The sequence below is a fragment of the Trichosurus vulpecula genome, chromosome 4 (genome assembly GCF_011100635.1).
Source record: "Trichosurus vulpecula isolate mTriVul1 chromosome 4, mTriVul1.pri, whole genome shotgun sequence".
NCBI lineage: Eukaryota > Metazoa > Chordata > Mammalia > Diprotodontia > Phalangeridae > Trichosurus > Trichosurus vulpecula.
Window position 1 is genome coordinate 149,719,923 of NC_050576.1, and position 12,696 is coordinate 149,732,618.

The 12,696-nt window shown below is 38.0% G+C and overlaps 1 protein-coding gene across 1 annotated transcript in view; it reads left to right on the forward strand.

Annotated features, from left to right (window-relative positions):
• Window positions 1-9,719: 9,719 nt before the first annotated feature.
• Window positions 9,720-12,696, forward strand: part of PCNX2 (pecanex 2) — a 348,308-nt gene continuing 345,331 nt past the window's right edge. Inside the window, exon 1 of the mRNA XM_036756504.1 lies at window positions 9,720-9,872. Within this exon, the coding sequence (XP_036612399.1) occupies window positions 9,720-9,872 (153 nt within the window). The remainder of the gene's footprint in view (window positions 9,873-12,696) is intronic.

The window sequence follows — 12,696 nt, forward strand, 5'->3', positions numbered from 1 at the left end:
TGCTTGCTAGGTTGTCTTATATTTCTTAACTACATTTAAAAATGTACATTTTGTTCAAACTGCCTAACAGTTAGAATAGGAATGCTTAATTTGTGTTGTATCATGGGCTCCTTGGCAGGCCTCCAAAACCTATGTATCCCTTCTCAGAATAATACTTTAAATACATAAAATAAAATACATAGGATTCCACAATGGAAACTATCTATCATATTGAAATATAGTTATCAAAAGCTTTCAAAAACAAGTTCATGGACCCCAGATTAAGAACCCTTTGATTAGGCAGAGAAACCAGGCACTGTATTTTTATGAAATCATCATTTTTCTCCTTGTGTAAGTTCCAAGTGTTCTTGCTGTCTGGTTTATGACAGCAACAGCTGAGAAAGAGCAAGTATTGGAATGATCTGAGTATAGGCTAGAGCTAAATACAAGATCTGAGGGGAGGGTATTCCTCAAATTATGTTTGTATGTATGTTTGTGCGGAGGGAATAGTTGGATTCCTTACCTCCAGCCTAGTAAATTTAATCACAGAAATTAAAGGGTAAATAACAAGGATAATGAGATATTAATATGTTAAATGAAATGTAAATACAAGCTAATAATAACAACTAGTATTTGTAAGGCACTTTAATGTTTGCAAAATGCCTGATTTTATCCTCACAACAATAGTGAGAGGTAGGTGTTATTATTTTCCCTATTTTTTACAGATAAGATAATGGAGACAGAGAAAGGTTAAGTGACTTGTGCTGGGTCAAACAGGTAGTAAGTGTCTGAGGCTGGATTTCAATTCAGGTCTTCTTGACTTTGAGTCTAGCACTCTATTCGCTGCACCACGAGGTGCCAATATGCCAACATACTATCATCTCTTTATGAATTATGAAGATATTTCCACAATTGAATTGGAAGGACATCTGGTCATTGCCTGGGAAGAGATTGCCCCCAACCCCGGTAAGCATAAACAACTAAACCTGCCAGTGCCAGCATTCATTTCAGACAGAAAATTTAGGAGTTTCGTAGAACATAGACGTCAATTTTCTGTATGTTATAGGAAGTAAAGAGAAGGGAATTTTTATTTCCTCTCCCTCCCTGCCCCCACAATGGGCATGGTGACTTGTAGTAGAGTTAATCTCCCAGAATTAGACACAATTATCTGCCAAGAGAAATTTACACAAGGTATAGGAACAGGAAAAAATCACAAGAATCATGACCACTGGCAGCTGAGAGAGAGAGAGAGAGAGAGAGAGAGAGAGAGAGAGAGAGAGAGAGAGAAAGAGAGAGAGAACTCTGGATTCAAGAGATAACCAGCCCAGGAGGTAAGGAGGGAAGCAAATCCAGGTAGCACAGCTGGATGACTCAATCAGCAGAAACATTGAAAATGAGGGGGAGATGCATGAGAAAAACAGAAGAGAAATGATATCAAGACCCTACTACATGAGAGGCATGAGATTAGTGGGCCACATGTTTAGATTACATGTGTGCTCCATTACCAGTGGGCTTTAATGTTATACCCACTCTTCCCATCGATATTGTTTTCATTTGTGGAAAAGTTCGCTTCAAAGTTAGGGGAGGGAGGAGGGATATTTTGTAGCTACTGTTCTTCCTTTGTCATCTTAGTAAATGTTTTTTACTTTAGTGAATTGTATCTGCTGACTAATCATTTAAGACATATATGTGTGTATACACCTACATATGTACACATGCATATATGTGTGTATGCATACATATATGCATACATATATGTCCGTATATGTCACCTAGATCACCTAGGATGGACACACCCATACCCACGTGGGGAAACACCAAGCATCTACGTTGGGGAGAAGACATCTTGTGGTCCCACACCACATGGGCTGGAGGAGTCTCTTTCCACTGGCTACATAACTGAAACTGGCTACATTTTAAAAATCTAGATGATGAAGATGCAGTATTACTCCTTTTCCAGAGGCATCTAGAGCTGAAGGTCTTATTTACTCACTAAGTGGCATCATATAGTCACTGGGGAAGAGCTTAAGGGCCCCTTTCCCTCAGGCCCTGTGGCCCTGAGAAGTGGGATTGGGATTTTGGTCTGTTTCATTTGTCATTTTCAGTTCTAGAGTCAGAGTAGAGTATCAAACCCTGGTGGTTAAGCCAGGAGTACCTGTGAACCCCATTATTCTGAGCTGGATGGTACAACTAGCTCAGCAGGGCAGCCCTGAGAAGAAAAGGTGCTGAAGCCTGGGCTGGGGGAAGGATTGCATTACACTTGGAACTTAGTGGGACTAATACTATGTAAGAACTGAGCCAAGCTGTTAACCTAATTCCCCTTCGCTTTCCAGGTAGTGATGAGGTCTTGGGAGGATTATGCCCCTTCTACATGCTGGGGGAGAATGTTTATATGTTTATGCATACTATTTCTTTGATGTAAATATTCCTTTGTATAGACTAATCTGAGTGCAAATTTGCTAAATGGAACTGGAATGCTGGGCACTCCTAAAATTGGGAGAACACAATTGACTGGGTCCCTAGCCAATGACAGACTAGATGTTAAAGCGAAATGACTCCCTGTAGCAGCAACCACACTGGCACACCCGGAATTGCTGCTAGCACAAGTTCTTTTATCTGCTTTACTAGGAAAGACTGCTCAAAAAGGTGTCAATAATCTTCTTTTAATTACATGCAGAGAAGAGAAATTAGCATAAGGACCAACAGATAGGGCTCTTAATTGCCTGAATCAAAGCAATATTGCTATGCACCTTACATATACCATTGGATCAAGAGAGCTTTTACTTCTGAGAAGTTGGAAAGACTCTGAACTCAGAGGCTTGACCAAAGAATCACAAGATCCTTCTCATAAGTGAGGCCCCAAAGTAAAATACCAACTCAGGGTATATATACACTTCTCAGAGCCAGAAGACATCACAACCCTCATGACTCAGTGACTAATTAGAAATTAGCAAAAGGTGTGAAAGCCTTCCTACAAGCAAGCTTCCCCTAAGAAAGCTTCCCTTAATGGGCTCTGTATGATGCCTATTAATGGGGGTGGGGGTTGGTGATCTAACATCCGGTTAACATTCCACTCCTTACCCACTGGGGGTACTACTGGAGAACTCTTTGGGAGGGGTGGAATACAAAGGATCTGGACATCAGGCAGTGGGGTTTTAGAAGACAGATAGATAGACAGACGGATGGATGGATGGATAGATAGATGGAAAGATCCTTATCATCACAAGACACATGCTAGAATGTTAGATAATGCAGCAGAGGCTTTATGACCATGTGCCTGTCTGGGATGAAAAAATGTCGAATCCTAAGATGTTCAACCAAGTCATGGAGCTTGTCCTCAAGACACTAGAGCAGTCCCTGGAGTTTCAAGTCCTCATATGTTTTCTTATTCACAACATTTCCACTGGAATCCTCAAATTCCTCCTCAGTGTCAGGCTGCCACTGTTCAAAAGCCTTTTGCAGTTTCAATTTGGCCCACAAAGAGACGGCTTCTTCAATCTGGGCACATTAGCAAAGTGGGCTATGGATGGATGGATAGATAGATAGATGGATAGATAGAGAAGAAATCAACAGTTACATTGAGTCAGACCATTTCACTGAGTCCAATTACTTAAGACAAACAAAAATTTTAATATGGTTTCATTTTGTTACAGGAATGTGTGTGCTTCTGCTAAGACTGGATTGACTCGGAAGCTCCGCTTTGACCATATAAAACCAAGTGAGCTAACTTTCCCACCTTCAGATGATTATTTGTTACCTAATAAACTTGATAAATGAATTTTGGGCCATAAATTTGTTTCATTTCTCTTTGGTTAGGTTTTTAATTATGTGGTTTTTAGAATGGTTATTTCTCTAAGCAAATGTGGGAAAGTTCTGCCTTTTAAAGAGCATGCTTATAATGACTATTAAAGATGTTGCAGCAGCTGTTAGTGTGAAGAAGTCAAGCTTTTTAAGAATAACTAGAATCCACCGTGAAATAAGATCAGTCGTATGTAGGCAAGGATGTTCTGGTAAATGTTTGATAACAGTCTTTTTAAAAATAAAATTGTATGCATGACACACTTCTACGTTTTATCTTCATTATTAAATTTTTCCATCACTTTCTAATGTCTAGACAATCAACAAAATGATACATCAAGCCTAACTTGTGGCATTTGGTGATTTCCCAGGTACAAATACTCATAGTGAAAATTCAACAATCCCCTCTCATGAGCTAGTATGAGCTGGCTCCAGCATATCTTTAAGTTGAAAAGGAAAACAACCCCAAGAACTGATAAGGTATTTCCATTAAACAACCTAATTTTTAGAAAATGAGTGAAGAACTTCAGATGGACCTGGCAGTTGGAGAGGTTACTATTGATTCCTCTACTGTTTAGTTTAGACTTCTTGGTGGAAGGATAGCTAAATGGCATAGTGGATAGAGCAATAAATTTGATGGCAGGAAATCCTGATTTCAAATTCTGTTCCAGAAATTCATTAGCTGTGTGACCCTGAACAAGCCACTTTACCTCTAACTCTCAATTTTCTCATCTGTAAAATGGGGATAATAATAATACATATCACAGGGTTGCTGGGAAGATCAAATAAGATAAGGTAGATAAAATGCTTTGCAAACCTTAAAGTTCTATAAAAATGCTATCTATTATTAATATGAGAATGGGCATGTCATTAAAAACTAGGTGCCAACTCTACAAAAACTAGAGTACCAAAGTTTGGAAAAGGTAGCTTTTTTCTGATGAAACATTTTATTGTATATGTCAATAAGCTTAATTAGTTTACAATTTTCCAAGTACTTTATACATGACACTATACTTACAATACACTGTATCTTGAGAATGAAGAATTATAATGATTTTCTTCCCGTATTTTGGAGCTTTTATATAACCTTAACTGTTTTAGTCTCTTGGAATTTTCCATCTCTGTAATGTTTTCTTGATCTGTAACTACCAGAACTGATCATTATATTGAAGTGTGGAAAATGCATGGTTTCATACAAAGGCAGGGTGTTGTCTGTTTTGTTGCCAATAATTTTCTAGATAATGCTTGGTATTTTGTCATCGTTGCTGTACACAGAAATAATCTTCAGGGGAGTCAAAGCTATCATCAGGGTACATAGCATGAAAGAGCTGAGTATACTGGCATACCCTTAAACAAACAATGACTGTCTGCCTTTACCACCCACCCTACCCTGTCCCAACACAATAGAGGTTGAAGTGGAGATAGTGGGCATTTCTGGTCCTTGCTCTATCTATACCTATGCTAACTAACTAATAACTTATAGTTTATCATCTTATGTCTCTTACAGCTAGGTGGCACAGTGGATAGTGTGAACTCAGAGTCAGGAAGCCCTGAGTTCAAATCCTACCTTAAACACTTATTAGTTCTGTAACCCTAGACAGTCATTTACTCTCTCTGCCTCAGTTTCTTCACCTATAAAATGGGGATCTACTTTCTTAGGGTCCTTGTGAGGATAAAATGAGATAATATATGTCAAGTGCCTTATAAATATTAGCTATTATTATTATCTTTGACATTTGATACTAGCATGTACTAGTTCTCCAGAACCTCCACCATACTTAGTTATTTCCTCAGTATTCTATTTACCTTCCAAATATCAAATTACCATTTTCCAATAAGTTTTTTGCTTGTGCCTGGTGACCTTATCATCTTTTATTATAGATTCTACCAGCTTACTTAGTATAAAAGTGAAATTCACAGATCTGTAGTTTCCAAAATTATATGAAGCATAACTCTTATGGGTTAATTATTCAGATGCATAATCTTTGTCTTGTTGGCCTTTTATAAGGACAGGTTTGGGGTTGGCCTGAAGTGTTTTTTTTCCTATTTTGGTCAAAACAATATTCCATTCCTTATTTCTGCATGGCAAAGGTGGACTGTTTTTTAATGCATCTACTTAAGCATATTTAAAAATTCAATTTATTTTCAAATCTGCATTGTCTTCCTAATCACCTCCTTCCACCCCACTCAGAAATCAAGAAAAATAAAACTTCTTATAAAAACTATGCTTATAAAACTAACATAAAAAACTATAATCCACAGTGACTATTGTTTATGTGTATGCGTATATGTATGCATATGTATTTTTATGTGTATAAACACATACATATATGTGCATGTGTGTGTTTATATATACATATATAATTCTTTCCCAAGTCCATTATCTCTATCTGGAGATGGATAGCACACTCCATCATGAATCCTCTGGAATTCTGGTTGGTCATTGTCAAAATTTCTAAGTCTTTAAAAGTCTTCTATGTATGTAATACTTCTGTTATTACATAAGTTGTTTTCCTGGTTATATTCCCTCCCCATGCATCAGTTATATATGTCTTCCTAGGTTTTTTTCTGAAACCATTCTCTTCATCGTTTTTTGATCACAATAACATTTCAACAGAGTTATATACCATAACTTGTTCAACTATTCCCCAAGCAACGAACATACCCTCAGTGTCCAGTTCTTTGCCATAACAAAAAGAACTACTATAAATATTTTTGTACATATGGGTTCTTTTCCTCTTTCTTTGATCTCTTTCAGGTATAGCTCTAATAGCAGTTTTGCTGAGTCAAAAGATATGCACACTTTAATAGCTTTGGGTACATAGTTCCAAATGCTTTCAAGCATGATTGAAACAGTTCATACCAAGAAAATGCATTAATATACTTCTTTTCCAATAGCCCCTCCCACATTTGTAATTTTCCTTTTTTTTTTGTCAAATTTGCCAATCTGATGAGTGTAAGGTGGATCCCAAGTTATTATAATTTGCTTTTCTCTTATTTTTAGTGATTTGGAGAATTATATATTGCTCTTGGCAGTTGGTATTTCTTCTTCTGAAAGCTGCCTGTTAATATCCTTTGACCGTTTATCAACTAGTGAATGTCTCATTTTTTAAAAATTTGAATCAGTTTCCAATGTACTTGAAGTGAGATGTTTACCAGAGAAACTTGCTGTAAATATTTTCCACCTCGGGGAAAATATTTCACTTCTAACTTTAGCCATATTGGTTTTGTTTGCATGAAAAAAAATAATTTTATTAACTAAAATTATCCATTTTACCTTCTGTGATTCTCTTTATCTCTTGTTTGGTCATATACGTTTCCAGTATCCATAGCTGTGACATATAATTTCACACATATGCTTTAATTTGTTTCAATAAAATACTACTTTTATGTGTAAATCATGTATCCTTTTCAAGCTCATCTTGGTATACCCTATAAATTTCTGATCAATATGTAATTTCTGCCAGACTGCCTTCCAGTTTTCCCATCAGTTTTCATCAAATAATGAGTTCTTACTCTAACAGCTATCGTTTTTTGGGTTTTCAACACTAGGTTACCATGCTTATTTGATTATGTATATTGTTATCTAATGTGTTCCATTGATCAATCTCTTCCTTCTTACCTAGTACCAGATATTTTGATGATAACTGCTTTGTAGTACCTTTTCTTGTCATGTTTTGATCATGGGTGACCTTACGAATAAAAGATAGTGCTATATAGCTCAGTGCTCTGCCCTTTAAATCTGATTGTGAACTTATCCCTCTCAGTGTTGAGCAACAGTGATTACTAATTCCTTTTTCGGTTTCACTGCCATGTTATTGAACTGTAATAGATAAGATCATAGATTTATGTTTGTCAGGGGCTTCAAAAATCATTTAGTCCAGCCCCATCATTTTGCAGATTAGGACATCTTGGCCATGGAAAGTGACTTCTCTAAGAATGGAAGAGTTGGGAAATTTTGTAGTATAGTTTAACCTCTTATACTGCTTTCCTTCCCATTTTTTCATTATTTCTTTTGATATGCTTAATCTTTTGTTCTTCCAGATCAATTTTGTTATTTTGTCTAACCCTATAAAGTGATTCTTTGGAAGTTTGATAAATATAGTACTAAGTAAGTAATTTGGGTAGTATTGTCATTTTTATCATTTTGTCACAGCCCACCCATAAGCAATTTTTCTTCAATTACTTAAGTTTTTATTTGTGTAAAGAATATTTTTTGTAGTGTCCATATAGTTCCTGTGTGTCTTAACAGGTCATTTTCAAGTATTTTATAATTCCTATCTAATTTTAAATAGAATTTCTTTTCCTGCTGGATTTTGTTGGTAATATATAGAAATACTGATGATTTATGAGTTTATTTTATATCCTGAAGTTAATTGGTTCAATTAGTTTTTAGTTGATTCTCTGGGGTTTTCTAAGTAAACCATCATATTATCTGCAAAAAAAAAATCCTCATTGATCATGCTAAGCAGAAATATATTAAAGCACTTTAACCCAGAGAAGAACCATAATAATTTAAGGGAGGAAGAGTCTGAGAAAATGCTGTAATGAGCTTGAGGCCTGTCCTGGGGGAGGGGGTAAGGAATGTTGAAGTAGAAGAAATCTGCCTTAACTGTTCCAGTCTGTATATTGCCTCAGTCCCAGGGTAGTGCTTCCTTCTCTTGTCTCAGAAGCCCTTTTCCCTTTCAACCTGGCACCCAGGAGAGTAATAAAATCCATTAATACTCAAGTGAAAAGGATAGGAAATCTTAAACCAAAGGGAAAAAATTCCAAGGAATTTCAGACATCAGAAAACACTTTGAGATATTATTTTTTCGGAACAATGGGATCTTTCTGATGTAGCTGAAAATGTAACAAGCCGTTAACTACTCAGCAGATGCACAGAAAGTAGTCTGTCAGTGAGCAATTGAGGAAAATAATAATGATACAGCACATGTATATCACTTAAAATCATTATGTCAACAAGTCAACAACCACTTAAGTGCTTACTATATACTAGGCACTGTGCTAAGCATTGGGAATAGGAGAGAGAAAGGGAGGGGTGGGGAAGAGAGAGAGAGAGAGAGAGAGAGAGAGAGAGAGAGAGAGAGAGAGAGAGAGGGAGGGAGAGAGAAGCAAAAATAGTCCTTTTCCTTAAGAGCTTCACATTCCGGTGGGGGAGACGACCTGCAAATAACTTTTGATTTGCAAAGTGTATTACTTGACATGAAGAAAGGGCCAAAAAGGAAAAAAAAAAAAAAAAACAACCAGGGCAAAGAGACTGCAGAACAGAGAAGAGTTCGGGGAGGAGGGTGGGTTTCCACGAGCTATGGACCTGAAATGAACTGAGGAAGTCACGCAACCCAGGGATGGGGAAAAAAATTGCAGTGGGAGGTATGCAGCGGGATTTCGTATCCAGAACGCTTTTTGATCCTAGGAGCAGGGGAATGAGTCCAGGGCAATGTGTCCTCAGTTATCATTGCTGTATTAGAGCAACTCTTTCTATTTTATTTTACACATTCGAGCTTGGGTCGGAGAAAAGGAGATGACTGTAGTAGCTAAGGAAATCAGAGTAGAGGACTGGAACCGACCTGGACACGACCCCTCCCCCTCCAGCTGCCGCGGTACTGGGAGGAGTCCCGGCTGAGGGCAAAAGGGGAGGAGCCTCCTGAGCATCTGCAGCCGCCTCTGAGCACGACGGGAAAATCCTTCCTTCCTCGGACATGGCGCCCACCTGCCCGGCGGCAGCAGCCGGCGCCGGCGCCCCCATCTGCGGGTCCCGGCAGAAGAACAGTCCCAGCTCCAGTCGAGGGGGAGTAGGAGGAGGTGGTGGTGGAGGAGGAGGAGGTGGCGGTGGGGGCACGACGTGGTACACCCTGTGCTAAGACTGGGGTGTCCGGTGAGCAGCGTGGAGGTTTTCAGAAGGGAAACTGAGGGCCCTGGGCCATCGGGCTGCAGCAGGCATGGTGTCCCAGGTGTTGCAATTACTTCGGCAGGGAGTGTGGGCTGCGCTCACCGGAGGTTGGTACCACGATCCGGAGCAGAGCAAGTTCACCAATAGCTGTCACCTCTACCTGTGGCTGTTCCTGCTTCTACTGCCCCTGACGCTGCACCTGGTGAGTGAGGTCTGTGAGAAGGAGAGTGGAAGGAGAAAGGGAAGAGGAGAGGCAGGTTCAGCAGTGGCATTTACTGGGAAATAGGTCTGGGGGAAACTAGGGAAGAGAAAACTAGAGTGTGGGAGAAGAGGTCACAGGAAACGGGGCTGGAGAGAGAGAGAGAGAGAGAGAGAGAGAGAGAGAGAGAGAGAGAGAGAGAGAGAGAGAGAGAGAGACAGAGAGAGAGAGAGACAGAGAGAGAGAGACAGAGAGAGAGAGACAGGGAGCGCTGAGAGGACTACTGGGGCCTTGAGACTCATTAAAATTTGATGCAGAATGTAAGGATGAGTCACCAAGCTGCATGTTGCTTTTTCGCCTGGATTTGATTGGTTTGTAGATGATGTGGACCCGATTTGATGGATGGGTAATTTTTGATTTCCTCAATATTTAGTGTGGGAGTGTAGTAAGTATATGTTTAATAACCCAAATGATAAATAAAATTTCAAAAGAGCAAGCGTCTCAGTTGATGATCTTTTCTTGGGGGTGGGGGGAGGAGAAGACCAATTACATAGTTACCTTAATTACCAGTTTGCAGTTGTTCTAAGCCAGTGAAAAGAGAAAGTTACAAGAAAGTATAATATTAGTTATAATTAGAAATACCCTATGTTTAAGCATTTGGATGACCTACTTAAGAAGACTAAATATAGTTACTGGTAGTCTTCACAGCAAATAGAATCAGTTAAAATGAGTAGGTCATTCTTTTTCCAAAATGAAATATTATATCATTTCATAATTAAAGTTTCACATATCTAATTCAATTTATTCACTCTGGAACCAAATTTTGGTCAATGCTACTCCTCCAATATTCATTCTAGTGAAAATGAGAAAGGATATACCTCACTTTCTTCACCCACCACTATATCTCCTATTTGTTGCCAGTGCATCTGCCTCTACATCATGGAAATGGAAAATGTTGAAAATTTCTTCTGCCATATAATCTACCTAATTCTACTTTGGGTCAATGTGTAATTTTGTTGGATATCTGTGAATAGACAATGGCCTTTAGCTAGCAGTTTCTCTTCTATCTTTTTTGGTCGTTGTTCTTGCTAAGTTTATTTTAGAAAATATAAAATCTGACATTATTTGCTAGTTTTAATCTTACTTTGGGCTCTTAGGTTAATGAAAACATAATACCTGAGGGCATTTTGCCATTATAAAATATCTTATATTTAGTAGAAAATTGGTACCTTTTCTTGTCATGTTTTGATCATGGGTGACCTTACGAATAAAAGATAGTGCTATATAGCTCAGTGCTCTGCCCTTTAAATCTGATTGTGAACTTATCCCTCTCAGTGTTGAGCAACAGTGATTACTAATTCCTTTTTCAGTTTCACTGCCATGTTATTGAACTGTAATAGATAAGATCATAGATTTATGTTTGTCAGGGGCTTCAAAAATCATTTAGTCCAGCCCCATCATTTTGCAGATTAGGACATCTTGGCCATGGAAAGTGACTTCTCTAAGAATGGAAGAGTTGGGAAATGAACGCTGGAATTCTGACTTCTATATTCAACATGCATTGAACCTTGCTAACCTTCATAACATGGTGATTCAGTGAAAGCAGGCCCCATTTAGAGTCAAATTATCTAGGACTTATTTCAAATGGGATACTTCAAATTTATGGGGTCCAGTTTACAAAGAAATATACCAAATCATAATAGCTCAACTTCATAAATCCATTTTACAATCTAGTGGGTCAGATTCAACAAATGAATCATATTGTAAGGGTCTAAGTTGGAAAGGCAAATGTTTTTACAGTTAGTACTGTACTCTGTACAATAAAAACAATTATTTATGAGTTGTTCATTAATATTTATAAGATATGCCTTTAAAATAATAGGAATGTACATAAAAACAATTTGGGTTATTGTTTGAAGAAATTCATCCTGCATTTTTATCAATATCAGTACACTTTGGGAAAATCAAGAGATAATAATAATTGCTTACATTTCTATAGAGCTTTAAGATTTACAAAACACCATTTACAATCCTCCTATGAAGTAGATAGGGCAAATATTATCACCTATATTTCACAAATTAAGAAAATGAAATTCATCAAGATAAGGTAATTTGCTCAAGGTCACATTGCTAATAAGGAACAAAGCTGGGTCTCCAATCCAGGTCTTGTGCCACCAAAACCAGTGATCTTCCTAGTATATGAGGGTTCACTTGCTTTTAGGGATACTTAAGGTTTTCTTCCACATGTGTATGAATTGACAACTATAACAAACTATTAGTTCTTATTTTCTGTTGTTGAAGATACAAGGCAGAAACTATGGAGAAAAGATGTTTTGTGGAGTTGAAACTAAGCAGAACTGTTCATGGGAAATGGAGAATCCTAATTCTTTCACCCTACTGACTTCCATCCTTACTCTATGAGCTGCCATAATATGATAAGAACTGAGGGGTACAGGACCTTAGAACAACTCTAGTCATAGTTTTTCCAGTGAGACTTCTTGGACCATGAGCAGAGCTAGATTAAAAGTGCAAACCCAACCCTTCTAGTCTTGAGCTAAATGCCATTCCCTGCAGCTGCCCTGATACTTGTTCTACTTCAAAGATATGCTTAGACTGCCTGTGCAGTCAGCTGTATGGGGTGCTTACCCTTTTCTAGCATCAGCAGATTCGTGTCCAGTTCATCCTTGAAGTTGAGTTAATCTTATTTATCTTATTTCATCTTTGCAAATGAATCCTTCTTTTTCCTGATGGATAGTTACTGCCTTTTTACAAACAAATTATATTTTATATTCATGCATATTCATCCTGGCTTATGAAGTGTATGCAT